Source organism: Ictidomys tridecemlineatus, chromosome 7, assembly GCF_052094955.1.
Source record: "Ictidomys tridecemlineatus isolate mIctTri1 chromosome 7, mIctTri1.hap1, whole genome shotgun sequence".
NCBI lineage: Eukaryota > Metazoa > Chordata > Mammalia > Rodentia > Sciuridae > Ictidomys > Ictidomys tridecemlineatus.
In genome coordinates, this window is record NC_135483.1 from 189,531,688 (window position 1) to 189,546,990 (window position 15,303).

At 44.9% G+C, this 15,303-nt stretch overlaps 1 protein-coding gene across 1 annotated transcript in view; it reads right to left on the reverse strand.

The window, feature by feature from the left end:
* Positions 1-582: 582 nt before the first annotated feature.
* Positions 583-15,303, reverse strand: part of Dner (delta/notch like EGF repeat containing) — a 296,027-nt gene continuing 281,306 nt past the window's right edge. Inside the window, exons 12-13 of the mRNA XM_021727111.3 lie at positions 7,878-8,124; positions 583-1,597 (exon numbers count right to left, since the gene is read on the reverse strand). Of these exons, the coding sequence (XP_021582786.2) occupies positions 1,486-1,597; positions 7,878-8,124 (359 nt within the window). The 3' untranslated portion in view covers positions 583-1,485. The remainder of the gene's footprint in view (positions 1,598-7,877; positions 8,125-15,303) is intronic.

Consider the following 15,303-nt stretch of genomic DNA (forward strand, 5'->3'; position numbering starts at 1 on the left):
TCCCAGAGTTTGTAGGAAATGGCTCCAGCAGCCACGGGACTATTATACTAGACCATTTTGGTTTACTTTCACAAAATACCTGATGCATGCTAACTTTATCAAGACAAGAGGGGTTTTTTTTGGCTCACAGTTTTGGAGATTCAAAGTCTGAATCAGAGGGCCCCATTTGCTTGGCCTCTGGCGAGGGCCTAATGGTACACAGTGTCACAATGGTGGATGTATATATGGGAGGAAGAGATGAGGTCACAAAAAAGGAAGCCAGAGAGAAACTCGGGGGCTGGACACTCTCTTATAACAACACTCTCTCATGAGAACTGCTTTAGCCCTTTCCCAGGATAGTCCCCCAATGACCTAAGGACATCTTACTCACCCACCTCTTAAAAGTCCACCACCTCCACATCAGCACACTGAGGTCCAAGCTTCCAGCGTATGGACCTTAGGGGGCACAGGATGTCCAAACTGCATGAGGGGTATTGCTCAGACCATTTAAAATGTCACAAACAGCAGGATTGCTTGTTTGACAGCCCATTTCCAATCCAAAACACTTTATATAATTTTGAAAGGACAAAAGAGACAGGTGCATCCTTGACTTGCTAACATTTATTCAATATTCTTTGAAATTAGCAAGAATCAGAAGAAGCACATATCAATCAAATACAGCCACAAAAAAATGTCTTGGATATAAATAAAGATGCACTATGAGAAATACTCACTACAGAAGGAACCAGTACTCTCTTACATTTACTACCTCTTAGCAACAAATAACTCAGAACATAAATTTAATTTACTCACGATATAAAAACCTTGACTTTCAAAAGGAAAAATATGGATAAAAACCGATCGTAAATTGCCTCGCTAGGCCCGCTCGTTACGTATGATTTCAAGGCCAAGTTCAACGACTGTTACGAAAAAGACAACTTGAAAGAATGTTTCTGCAGAGTTCAGTGAAACAGAGCAGAAGTCACTTACCCATGCACAGAGTAAGGCAAAGGCTAATGTCATCCAGGTTAGGAATAATAAATTGAACTAGCTTCTTTTTCACAAAACAAACATTTCAGACTTCTTTTTAAGTAACGGGTATACTGTATTATGCATCATATTCTACTTTACATGATTTTCCTACCTCTACTCAAAAAGCCGGCACTCACATGTCAAAAAGAAACTTCTCCTCGCTTAGACTTATTCTGTAACAACCACAGAAATTCATCTGGGCTTTGCGTAGTCTCTACCATGAAAAGAGCACACACAAGGAGAAGCCTACGGTTTAGAGCTGAGAGTACATTAAAACGTAGTCTATGGAGTTCACAAATTCGTTTTTAAAATATTTTTCCAAACTAAAAGCTGCAGAAAATTAGTTCTTCGATATTCTACTGAAAACTCTTGAGCAGCTAACGTTTTTAAATTTCTTAAGCTTTTGTTTTTCTTAAAAATATTTAAATGAGTGTAGTATCTCATCTTTTTGAAAAATAATCCCCCCAAAAAAGATTACAAATCTTTTGTTTTAATCAGTGTGACCAAGGGTTTGTCGTCGGGGCTGTAATCCTCATAGGCGATGGGGGTCACGTCGTACATCGCAGGTCGGGATTTCTTTCCAAACCTGAAATTAAAGAGAGGGCATTCTGGTGAGACAAATATTGGACCCCAAGTCCCATGAAGGGCAAATGGTGAGAATAAAAGATTTCAAGAATCAAATGGAACTGTCGAAGTGCTCTAAAAATATATTCTCCAGCCAGTACAGAAACTTAAGACACCCTGATATTAAAATTGAAAAAGTGTAAATGTTAGTCTTTGGTGCAGGAGGGAGAGAACGCCAATTTCACAAAGCGTGGAGCCCAAGTGAAGGGTGAAGCTTCCAGGTTGAATCTTGGCAGAGCAGCAGCCAGCCAGGACAGCTCTACAATAGGTTTTAAGAAAACGTGTATTGATTTGTTTTTCCTCTTCCAAGACCCATAAATATTTGGAGAGGCAGGTTTATTTTACATCCACATGAGTGCCTGGAATACAGACTAGCTGGACAGGCTCCCCGGGACAGGCTGTGGGGGTGGTGGCAGGGAACAGACAGCCTCTCCCCTGGGAGTTGGGGGGAACTGTGAAGCTGTGAAGGCTCCAGCAGGAGGGCAGAGGGAGGAACTGACCTAAAACACGAGGTGTTTGTCCACAAACTGCCAGGATGGCCATCCAATCCCACCCACCTGTTACCTCCCAGACCCTCCTGCTTTGCACACCCACAAGCCACTGCTTTTCTCTGAGCACAAAGCCACCGTCCCAACAGATTTGTATAGAGCAAAATCCCCCTTGACGGCCAACTGACGCCCAGAAGCCAGAGGAGTCAGAATCCAAGTTCAGAACTCCCTGCCAAACCAGTCTTAGGATGGCAATTACTAAAATGAAACAAATCCACCTTCTGGGTGGTCGCTTCCCATTCAGGACCTCACCTTCCTAAGCCTCGGGAGTCAAACATGACTTAAGCAGTCTTCCACATGAACACGCCCCCCCACCCCACCCCCCCGCTCCTTTTTATAGACCACATTTTTTTTAACTCTTTCAAATACATCAGGGCTCATTTAAAAAGGAATTTTTCCAAAACTCTTAAATTTTAAAAAGGTTATTAAGATGGAGCCCTTAGGAATTAAAGGCGTATTTGCTGTGACTTCTCTTTTGTCTTCCTGTTTCTCCCTTTGCTAGCTTTGGAAAGTCCATCTCCTCTGCATGGAGAGGAGAGGAAGATGGAGTGGCAAGGAGAAAACATTGAGATCTTCTAGTTTTTTGTTTGTTTGTTTGTTTTGGTACCTGGGTTTGAACTCAGGGCACTCAGCCACTGAGCCCCAGCCCCAGCCCTGTTTTGTTTTTTATTTAGAGACAGGCTCTCACTGAGTTGCTTAGTGCCTCGCTGTGGCTGAGGCTGGCTTTGAACTCGTGATCTTCCTGTCTCAGCCTCCCGAGCTGCTGGGATTACAGGCGTGTGCCACTGTGCCCTGCACGATCTTCTAATTTTAAACCTCCACCTAGGTTACGTCCCTAGTTACTAAAGAGGGATTAGCTTTCAAGGGTGCGGTGGCCTAACCCGGACAGGCGGAGGCCAGGGTTAGGGTTAACGCACTCTGCCCCTAAGAACCCCACAGCTGTCACTGCAATATTAAGAGGGACTTAAAAAATGTGAAGTCTCACTGAAGATCCATGACTGTGCCTGCACAGGGGAAGCTGGCTCGGCCCTCAGGTGCTGATCTGAACTGAATGAAGCTGTGTAATCAGATCAGGGAAAGTGGCAACAGAGTAAAGCCCACTGTATCCCATGCTTCCCTGCAAGTCTGAAAATGTCAAAAGCTCCTACTTTAAGGTGCAAATATCTTGACAATCTTTTTCATATCATTGCTAGATAAATTGGTCATAATAGTGATATTTTAGAAAAAAAAAATCCAGCAACCCAGTGACTGCTTTTCATATCCTAGCCTTGTAGCCATGGGATTGTTCACCGTGGGAACTCTGGTGTGAGCAAGGAATCCTGTTAACTAGTTGATTAGTAAAAGAGCTGGCTGATAGGAAAAGTGCAAGCCACTTAATAAGCCAAATATATCTTTTAAAAACCTACTTCTATATGATTTCACAGTTTGAAGAACCTGTTTTCTCAAAAATCTAGAAAATTCGAGCCTCTACTTTATGCCACTCATTTGCCAGTGATAGTTCAAAGGACCACGGGCTGAATGTTGCCATGGACCCAAAGGCAGGTGTGAGGATGGGTGTCTCAGATTCACCAAGTTTGATAAAGCACGTCCTGAACCCACTTCGGAGAGGGCCATTTGCTCACCCACGTATGTTTAAAGTAGACCACAAGGCGCATCCTTTGTGTCCAGGCTGGTTTACGTGGCCATGTGGCATGGGGCATGTTAACACCAATCAGAATGGGTCATAAAGTATAATGCTGACTACAGCAGTAACCTGGGCAAAGTAAGAAAACAGCCCAGGACTAGAGAAAGAGACAGACAGCCCTGGAGCTCTACTTCAACTTCCTGGTTTCCGAGAGCCCGTGCAGATTCCTTGGGTGAGTCGCAGAGGTCTCTGTTGGAAGTGCAGAATCTGCCCTGTGGAAGCTAAAACAGTTTGCTTTACAGAAACACTGGAGCTTTTTAACACCCAGTAAACTGAGGCAAGACTTTTCTGGAATCTCACAGCTCTCACAGCAGTAGGCTCCCACTTGGTGATAAATGTATGTGCGTTCACATCCATGCTGAAAATGCTAACAGCTTTTTATATCTTCTATCTTAGAATTGAGAGGACGGTAAAAATCAGCTAACCCTTGTAAAATTCCATTTTAAATTCTCAGGCACGAAACCAATGTAAAAGGTTGCCTATTTTATTGCAAGACTTTTTATATGACTGCTCTTTTTTTTAAAAAAAGTGACATACTTTTTTCCTTATCTGGAAGGTGTATTTTAATTGTAAAACTATAAATTGGAAACTAGAGAAAATTATAATGTAGAGTAACCAGATTCTAGCCTGTTGCCTATTTTTTAAATAAAGTTTTATTGGAACACAGTCAAGCCATTCATACTGTCTCTGGCTGCTTTCCCGTTACACAGGTAAAGTGCAGTAGTCACAGCAGAGCCAGCTGGACTGCAGAGTCCAAGCTGTGGTGTGGGCCTCTGAGGAAGACCCCAGGAATTGCCCTTAGTCCATCTCTCCAAAGGACCTGGTGTGGACATTGTGTGCATTATTCTTTAGTCTGTCCACCTCTTGACCCCATATCCTTTCAACTCCCTTGGCAAATATGTATCGAACATCTCTGAGAGTGACACAGAGACTATTTATTGCATATTCTGACAAAACTGAGAGAAGACTGTAACTGGGGTTATACTCAACGTTCTGTGTGATGTTCCCCTGATATGGTAGCTCATATCCCACAACCCAACCATGACACTTGGGAATGTCTGCTTGAGGGATTTTAAAAAGATGAGAATGAATTGACACCCCCCTCCTCTTGGAAAGCAGCCCATGGGCCCTGATCGCCTGGTGGCTGTGTCCACACCTCCTGCCTTGGCCCCATGAGGGTTCACGCATCAGGCACTGTTCTGGCACTCATTCAGCACCACCTCCCATGTCTCATTTTCACTGATGGATCTTCTCATCTTGCTGTCACAGCAACTCTGTGAGGTGAGCACGTACCATCTGTGCCACTTCCCAGATGAGGAAGTGGAAGCTTGGAGATCATCTCAAGGTCACAGTCCTTGTGGGAAGTGGAGCGACGCAGCTCCTGAGCCTGGGTTCTGAACACTTCCTTGAAGCCTTCATGCATGCGAGGGACCTTGAACTGCAGCTCTCACCTTTGCTGCTCCTGACGAGCTCATGTGCTGCGGGGTGTAAAGGCATCTGCTTCCGATCAGCACACCTGCTTCGATCCTGGCCTCCTCACAAACTGAGACCCTGTGTATACTGCCCTGCCCTGCTGAGCTCAGACTCTGCTCGCATATGTAGGGAGCTGAAGAAACACACGACCTAGGATTCTTGTGAAACTCCTGAAAATGTGGATGATAGTGTAGACTGTGTCTGGCCCACGGAAAGCTCTCAGTCAATGTTGGCCGCCACAGAGGCACTAACAGAAGTCTCAGCCCAGCAGTAATGGTAACACAGACACACCTCAAACACCGTATTTGGTGACAAGTCTTGCATGCCCATTTCTCTAAAGAAACAAAAGATATTGCCACGAGTTATAAGCGAGATCAGAGTGTCCGCTCCTCTGGTTCACAGTCCCCCAAAGTCAGGAGCTAAAAGGATACAGCAGAGAACGTCAGGTAGATCTCATTTTGGGAAAGGCTGAGATCAGAAGGTTTCGAGCTCTTTAGGGGAAAGTGAACATGTCCTTTCCCAGTTCTCCTTTTTCTGTTTTTCATGATCAGACACCTCTAGCACATAGAGCAGTAAGCAGTCGGCCACTGAGATGTGACCTCGGCGTCAGAATTTGGAGAGCCATGGCCTTGCTCCTGCTGCTCGGCTGCAGACCCCGTCTTGTCTGTGTATAAGCAAAGCAGCTGTGGGACAGATGGCTCTTGGTAAGAGAGAGAAAAAAATAAGAGAGAGAGAGAGAGAGAGAGAGAGAGAGAGAGAGAGATCCTTCTGACATCAGAATCACCAGGCAGAGCCAGAGTATCTTTTGAGTGTCGCAGGTGACCCACTCAGAATGCATCTCGTGTGGCCTCTAGGCTGCAATCCACCCTACTCACCATCACCTCTAGGCTTGTGGTAGGGGACATCCCATGAAATGGACATTAGCCACAGGCCACTGCTAGAAACTAGGGAGACAGTAACATCAAAGAGGCTGAGATTCTGCCAAGGCTCTTCTAGGATTTCCAAGAAGAGAGAACAAAGAAGCCCAAGGAGCCAGACACCCAGCCATGACCTCTCTACGGGCAGACTGTTGAAATGCTGTTGTGCTGAGTGAATGTTTAGCAAAGATTTCCTAAATTCCAGATACTTGGGAAAGTATTATATTTAATGTTGATAGTTTCATCTGCGGTCACAGATGCATGTAGAAGCATGCTGATTAGAAAACATGCCTTACACATTTTTGACAAACATTGGCGCCATGTAAGAGCTGGGTTCTATCAATGCTTTCAAGTCTATTCTTTCTTTCAAACGTATTCAGGTAACTATCTTCCCAGTGGGCTATACAGGCAATATGTTCCAATGCATCCATCTTGAACTACTCTGGGTCTGAAATAAAATACTCCTCCATGGCAGCCCTGAAGGATTTTAGTTGCACGCTCCTTGGGGATTGGAGGGAATCTGATTTCTTGGGTCTCTCAACACATCAAATAAAGCAGCCATGGATTCTGATCCCTCCTGATGAACCAAGCTCCTCCAGGAACAGAGAGGAAAAATAAGACTCTTGAACATCAAGGGAACATGTCAATTCTCCATTTCTTTCTGCATTCTCTGCTTCTGGTTCAGTGATACTGCAAATACATCCCAGAGTCACGTACGGAGCTGGTGTCCTGGGATGAATCTACCTCTCAAACGGCTTGAAGCACCTAACCCTAATCCTGAACCGAGATCATGCATTCATTTCAGACCTCAAATTTCAGCAAAGTTTACTATGTGCCAGGACTTGTTGGAGCCATAGAAAGAAAAGCCACAGGAAAGACTTGTGGACTGCATGCTTGATATTGCTCCATCAGTGAACAGGGACCACGGCTTACTTCAACAAACAATTTTGTGGTTAATTTTGAAATGAACATTCTTTGCAAAAATCAGTAAAATGTAGCTTATTTTTTAGCATCATATGGTAGATTTAGAGAAGTAAATACAGGATTCTCTATATATTCTTTGACATTTGTAATTCAATGTGACTGCCAGAGTTTTTTTTCTGTGCAGGTGGGGAACTGTATTTGTGGAAGGTTACATGATCTGTCTGGAATATGGAGTCATGGAATGGAGTCGTTAATGCCACACTTCAGGCACCTGGACTAAATTTCTCCTGTGACACCCTACCAACCCTTGACTCCTCCAGAAAAGGAGGCTGCATTATGTGCATTAAGTGCAGCATGTAGCTGTTTATCCTTATTTTTGTGGGTCTTTAAATCAAAGGGAACCATTTATGTCCATGTGGACTATTTTAAGAGCAACATAAAGGCATTCCAGAAAGAAATCATCAAAAAATGTTCCAATAGACAGCGATTAAGAATCAGATATGTGTAGTCACGGACCAGTACAAGGTAAATGAATGGAGCATTCAAATGAAGAGGGGTTTGCTCATGAAGAGGTCCTGACATGCCCCCAGCACCACATTGAACATGTTTTACCCTTTAAAACCCTCTCTGTGCATGGGAAGTGCTGTGCCCAGCGCCCGGGACAGGTGTGACCGCGCTGCCCGCACTGGCCCTCACCTGGCGTGCCGGATGGAGGCGATGGCGCTGCTGAAGTCGCTGTCGATGCTGCGGCAGTTGTAGAACTCCTCATAGGCCGGCCGCGAAGAGCCCTGGTACTCGATGCGGCTGATGCGGCAGATGCCCACGATCAGGATGATCAGCATCAGGACGAAGGCGACGCAGAGGGCGCCTATGATGATGTAGAGGGAGTGGCGGGGCATGTTGGTGAGGCTCTCGGCCATGTGCCCAGACTTCCACTGGAGGTCTGAGGGTGGAAAGAGCAAAGAGCCGGATAAATGGGACCAGCAGGGTCTGGAGGTCTTCCCGGCCCGTGCATCAGTAACAACTCTACAGGAAGAATTGATTTCAGTGAATAATCCACATCAAGGGCTAATACCATTAATGCATAAAGACCTCTTCTAACTCTTTAAGAAAAACCAGGAACACACCTCAGAAACATAGGCAAAAGATATAAAGAGGAAACCACCAAAGAAATTTTAAAAAGTAAAATTGTTCAGCTTTATAATTACTCTAAAAAATGCAAATCCTCGGCCTGGCATGGTGGCACACACCTATAATCTCCAAAGCTCAGGAGGCTGAGGCAGAAGGATCACAAGTTCAAACCCAGCCTAGGCAACTTAGTGAGACCCTGTCTCTAATAAAATATTTAAAAGGGCTGGGGATGTGGCTCAGTGGTTAAGTGCACCTGGGTTCAATCCCTAGAACAACAATAAAAAAAATGTAATTCCCATTCCAGCTCCAAACATCATTTTAAAATTATGAAAACCACAGTTGGCACAGAAATGGAGACTGCAAACTGAACTGTAACCCTTCTTGGACTCACTGAATGCTTTAACCCAGATATCTCTGCTTTAGAATTTATGTTGCAGAAATAACCCTGGAAATGCACAAGCCCTATGTGCAAGAACATTTATCTTAGCACCACAAATTTTAAATATAAGGTTGTTGATCATCACACATTTGGAAAAATGCTCAAAAAATAATCACAGAGACCCATGTACTTACGACTCAGGGTTAATAGATGTTAATGTTTTATCATTTTTGCTACACACACACACACACACAAATTACAGGTATCACTAAAGGTCCCCCACATTTGCATTTCCTCTCCACCCACCAAACCCCCTAATGGGAAACAACCTAAATATTCAACTAAAGGTGAAATGGACAGACAGTTCATTAAACAGCAGAAGGGAAAAGAATGCCCCAAAGCAAGACCTACTCACAGAGCATAACTGGGCAACGGCACTCAGTGGAGGCCTCCACCTACACACTGGGAGGCTCAGCCAGAGGGAGGACCACGGAAAACAGATTGCTTCCCACTGTGGACTAAGCTCCTCGCAACACCTCACTGAGCCAGAACCCCCACGAGATGTGTAATTCTCCCTCCCCTTTCTGCAGAGAGGAGGCCGGGAAGCTGGCACCCCTCTGGGATGAGTGTTTTGGCAGATCTGGGGGTCACTGCACAGTGACCACTGGAAGGCCTGATGACAAAAGATTTTTATATTCTTCCTTATACTTCTCTGTCTTTTCCAAATTTTTAAAAGGAGAATTAAAAAAAAAAAAAACCAAAAAATAAGAAAACAATGAGCTCTGGGTAGAAATGCTCATAAGATTATCTCCCAGGGTAACAGAAAAGACTGTGCTCCTTGGGACCACACCCTCCTTGCTTTCAATCCCAATTCCAGACAACTGGCCTCCCTGAACCTGTTTCTTCATTTGTAAGATGAAAATAACAAGGCAGATTTTGCTGGCCTGCTGTGAGCATAGGTTAGAAAACACGTTTAAAAAAAAAGCAGAAGAAGGTGTATGGTAGGTGAACTCCGAGCAGGAGGAGGAGGAGAAGCTGAGATGCCAGAAGGTGGAGGACGGGAGAGCATGCTGACCTCCAGTGCAGATGCTCTGAGCTGAAGACCATGGAGCACTAGTTACCTGTGTGCTTCCTCAAAGCTCCGAACTGTATCAACAGGAGGAAATGAAAGGACAGGAGGAATTTGCTGTGGTTGGCACTGGTTGTCAAATCACGCTTGTTTACAGACGTGCACAAGAGTGGAAACTCTAGCTAAGGTGAATGGGATTTGAAAGGAAGTTTTGCAAATTAGAAAGAGCTGGGTACAACCAAAGAAGAGACGAGTTCCTTTGGGAGAGAGGAGGACTTCTCTGTTTTATTCACGTTGTCACCACTGTCACCACCCTTCCAAGCCACCACCTGCATGGTGTCTGGATACGGGATTCACAGATGGATGGGAACAGGAGTGAGCTGCCTTCCCATGAAATCCTCAGGACTCTTCTCACTGTTCTGTTTTCAGTGAGAGTATCGGTGGCCTCTGGATACCCAGTCCCTCGTCCTAACTACGTCTTCAGTGATGATGGAGTCAGAATCAGCTATTCTTGATCTTGAAAAGTAGTAGCCTGAGGAATTACTCGGGAAGATACCCAAACACAGGGCCAGGCCTGCAGACCCATTTCCTAGAAGCTTAAAAGGAAAATAGCCCATGTACTTGTCTTGAATGCTTCTAGAACGATTGGGAAAAGTGGATGAATGAAGTGGCCTCTGATTTTGCATCGAGATCCTCTGATTTCTGAGTATTTTGCTGAGACCTGTGAAGCCCGATTTTGCCATTCAAGTCTGGCTGCCAAGCTCAGGAGGTGACGCCGGGAGCTTAGGGAGACTAAATGACCATTAGAGCATTCACTGCTCCATCTGAGCCAACTCACACACGGGCAGACGGAGAAACATAGATCACAACAAGTAAACAATCCTGGTGGAAGGGAGTAGGTGTCTTGTAAAACCAGCACCAAGGCCCAACCCCCAAATCGGCAGCCCTTTCATTTGGCAATACCTGGCGCACAAGAGACGGCTCATTTTTCTGGCTGAGAAAGTAAGCGTGATTCACTTGATTTCCAAGTGTTATAACATTCCCTAAAAAATTCTGCCGCAGGCTGGAGTCCAAAGCTCACGGGAGTATGTTATCGCATACACTTAGCACCAACACGAGGGCGGCCAGGACAGTTTCTACTCCAATGTGTAGAGTGCCCAGATCTGGTCACCAGGGAGGATCCTCAGAGTCCTTGATGAGTTCCTAGGGCCTGTGTGTACGCTTGATGTAAACAACCTACACGTCATGTTGGTCATGTAAACACAGTGAGTCCACAACCCCGTGGGCCCCACTGCAAAACACCGCCCTGCGGGATCTCGAGCTCCACGCAGCACCGGGTTCCAGGTCTGAGGAGCTGCCTACGCTGTTTGCGTTTCTCCCCATCTGCTCCATTCCCCAAATCCCTGTGTTCCCAGCTATCTGGACTTTGGGGGGGAAAGTTTATCAAAATTTCTTCTAAAGCCTCTGCACTTGTCCCTCCCCTGTCCTCTTCTTTAAATTAGATTCCACTTTACTGTCATCTAAAACTTTTCTGATGGAAATGAAGCTGCCCGCTCTGCAGGCTAATCAGTTTAGTAGCCAGTACGTGGAAGAAACCCAGTACTTTCTCTCTGTCCAAGAGGCAGCAAATTTATCCGCACCAGGTGGTTACAAATGCCATCTCCCAGCCCAGGTGCCATCCTCGCAAGTCATCGTTTTGCTGCATCCTGGGAGTTCAATCGCATGAGTCATTTACTATGCTGGCTGCAACTCAGCCCCTGGAAAGATCCTGAACCAGAATGCGCAGAATGAGATGCTCTCACGGGCCCAGCAGGTGCGTGACTGAGCACACACATGCCTGAGCTGTTTGGGGAAAAACGTAGCAAACAGAGTCTGAGGGATCATTTGCATTTTTGTTTAAACTAAATGTGTTTGAGATGTTGTACTTCTCAAAGTGCTTTTGCATTTAACATTTCAGTTGGCCTCAAACAATCACCTGTGTCTAGGTAGAGGCTAGACTCAGAGAAGCTGCTTGAGGTGAATCAGACAGTCAGTAGTAAGCTGAATAAAACTGCATCTGGGGGCTGGGATGTGGCTCAGTGACAGAGCACTTGCCTATCATGTGTGAGGCACATATAAACAAATAAAATAAAGTTCCATCAACAATTTTAAAAAATGCATCTGCTAAAGACCTCCACTCCACCAAAATAGACTTCAATTGACCTAATATTCATTCTAAATACACCCCCCACGTCCATGTTTTGAATTTACCTTGGTGAAGGTAGGTAGACTAGTTTGCCCATCTAAGTTATTTAAAAGACAGTGAAAGTACACGAGAGCATTTTGTGATGATGTCACTTTGTAGATATCTAACTGTCCAGAACAACTGCAAGGGTGGATTTCAAATTCCATTATGTTTTCCACAGCTAAAGGGTATCTGTACAATAAAGTAAATGAAATTTAAAAAAATAGCAACCTTGTTTAATTTTCAGAAGAGGAATGCGCAGAAAAGGGAAGGGAAAGACTAGATTTTCTCCTTCACAGAGATCCATTCACCAAACATGCACCAATTAAACCTCTATGATGCGCTGGGGATCAGGGAAGCAGGGCACTGGGCTCTAAGGGCACCAGGCTTTTGAGGGATCAGAGACCAATCAAATGATCACAAAATCAATGTACAGTTGTGCTGAGTCGGCGAGGGGCAAGCTGACAGAGGCACGGCGGAGGACCAGGGTGCTCATCTAATTTAACATCAAGAGCATCTGCACCAGGGGCTTCCAGGTGGCAGGGTGCTGAGGGTGAGTGGGCACTGACCAGGGATGGGGAAGAGCAAAGTGAAGGAGACCCCAGGCAGAGCCCCAGAAGCAGCCCAGGCCCTCGGGAGCAGAGCAGAGCAGAGCAGAGCAGAGCAGAGCAGGGAAACGGCCTGGAAGGAGGGACCAAGGGGGAGGGACGCACAGAGGAGGGGTGCCTCCCGGAGGGGAAGGCAGTCCCCACCCTGTGGGCAACAGATTGGCCCTTGGCCTTCAGCGACTGCAGGAGCTGAACAGAGCTTGAACCAGCAGGGAGCGAGGGTCCCAGTGTCAGAGTTGCACTCTGAAAGGATCCTTCTGGCCGCATGTGAGACCAGGTTTTAGGGGCAAGAACAGGAGCCAGTCTGGGGCAGAGCTGGGGTGGCCTGGCCTGGGGCGGGGGGATGATCAGAGAGGCACTGAGCGGGCGTGCTGTGTTAGGGGTGGAATTAACTAGACAAAACACAGCTCTTGTAAGGGACAGAAAGCAGCACCAAGCCCTGGTGTCCTAGCTCGCGTCACAGAGGAGCTGTGACATGCCTTCAAGGCACCCCAGTGGTGAAGCCAGATGGTGGTGCTGGGATGCTTAGGTCGCGGTGTTGGTTAACAGTTGACATTTACTGACTTCAGTATGCTGAATGCTATCCTAAGTGTTTGAGGTGCTAACTCATTTATTCCTCTTATAAAGCTAAGAGGGAGCCAGCTTTACTCCTTACACGTTACACAGGAAGCAACCAAGATTCTACATGGGGAGGTAATTTGCCCAGGGTCACTCACATAGCAAGTGGTAGAACCTGGGAATAAACCCAAGTGATTTGATTCTAAAGTTTCACTCTTCAATCAATAGCAGTGTTTTCCAAACTACAGATTATCCAAATCAGTGCATGGGGGTCAAACCTACCTTTGTCAAAAATTGGTAGGTTGTATAAACATTGATTAATTTCTGGCTTCTCTATTCTGTGCCGAGAACACAGAACACAAGAAAGTATCTTCAATAAATGGTGCCAGTAAAATTGAATATATATATACACACACACACACATACACACACATACACACACCCATATATGATTATATCTCACATATATTTACACATACATTACATACACATGTCTTTATGTGTGTATACATAAAATATATATAGCAGAAGAATAAAACTAGATCATTTCTTCTCACCATATACAAAAATCAACTCAAAATGTATCGAAGACCTATGTGTGAAATCTGAAACTATGAAATTATTACAAAAAAACATAGGGAAACCCTTCATGGCATTGGTGTGACAATGATTATTGAGATAAGACCTCAGAGGCACAGGCAACAAAAAAGTAGACAAATGGTTAGTTTTACTGTGTTAAACTAAGAAGTCTCTGCACAGAAAAAGAAACAACAGAATTAAGAGACAATCTGCAGGATGAGAGGAAATATTTGCAAGTTACTCATCTAACAAAGGAGTAATATCCAAAAAATACCAGGAGCTCAAAAAGCCACACACACACACACACACACACACACACACACACACACACACACCACACATCACACCAAATAAACCAATTAAATAATAGCCTAAAAAACTAAACAGACACTTCTCAAAATTATTCAAACAGTCAATAAGTACATGAAAAAATGCTCAGGCACACTACTCATCCAGGAAACGCGAATTGAAATCACCAGGAGATACCATCTTATCCCAGTTGGCATGGCCATCACCAAAAGGACAAAAGTCCATGCTGGTAAGGAGGCAAAGGAGGGCAAATCTTAACACAGTGCTGATGGGAGTGTAAGTTAGTGCCGCCATTATGGAGAACAGTGCAGGGATTCCCAAAGCACCTAAACGGCACTGCCATAAGATCCACCAATTCCACTACCAGGTAGGTATCCAAAGGAGATGAAATCATCATAAGAAAGGTACTTGCACTTCTGTGTTGATCACAACACGGTTCACAATAGCTGAAATCTGGAATCAACCTCGACACTCGTTAGTGGAGGAACAAATCAAGGAAATGTGCTACGTACGCCCTGTGGAATATTACTAGCCATAAAGGAAAGCGAAGCATAATTTGTGGCAATATGGATGGAACTGGAGGTCGTTCTGTCCAGCGAAATAAGCCAGACACAGAGAGACAAATGCCATGTGTGTTCACTCATCTGTGGACACTAAGAAGTCACTCTCACACTAGTGGAGTGGAGGAGTGGACATGAGAGACGGGGACATGCCAGGGAAGGGGGATGGACAGAAGTTCAATAAGGGGCACAGGACACTAGAGAGTGGATTAGTCCTGCTTCCTCATGTGGCAGAGGAGGGCAGCTACTAGCCAAAAACCTAGGACACATTTCAAAATGACTAGAAGAGAAAAAATTCCCAACACATAACATGATTAATGCCTCAGGAGATGGAAATGTTTATTACCTTGACTTGATTATTATGCTTTCTGTACATGTACTGAGTTAGCATAATGTGCCCCATGAAAATGTACAAATTTTATGTCTCAATTTTATTTTACTTTAGAAGACCACCTCAGAGTGTGACACACTTATAAAAATGAGCATTACATTCTGTGTGTTTATGTTAGTCTGTGTGTAACATCTAGAATCAAGATGCAAAATACTTTCTCTCTGTGGGTTGCAGTCAGAAGGCCTGAAGAACTTTTCCCCAGGATTGACTGTTGTCCAGGATCGACTATTCGGACAGGGAAGAAGGAAAGACTCTCCTCCTGGAGAAGATATATGTATCTACTTTGGAATGAAAAGTCAAGGTCTAATTATATC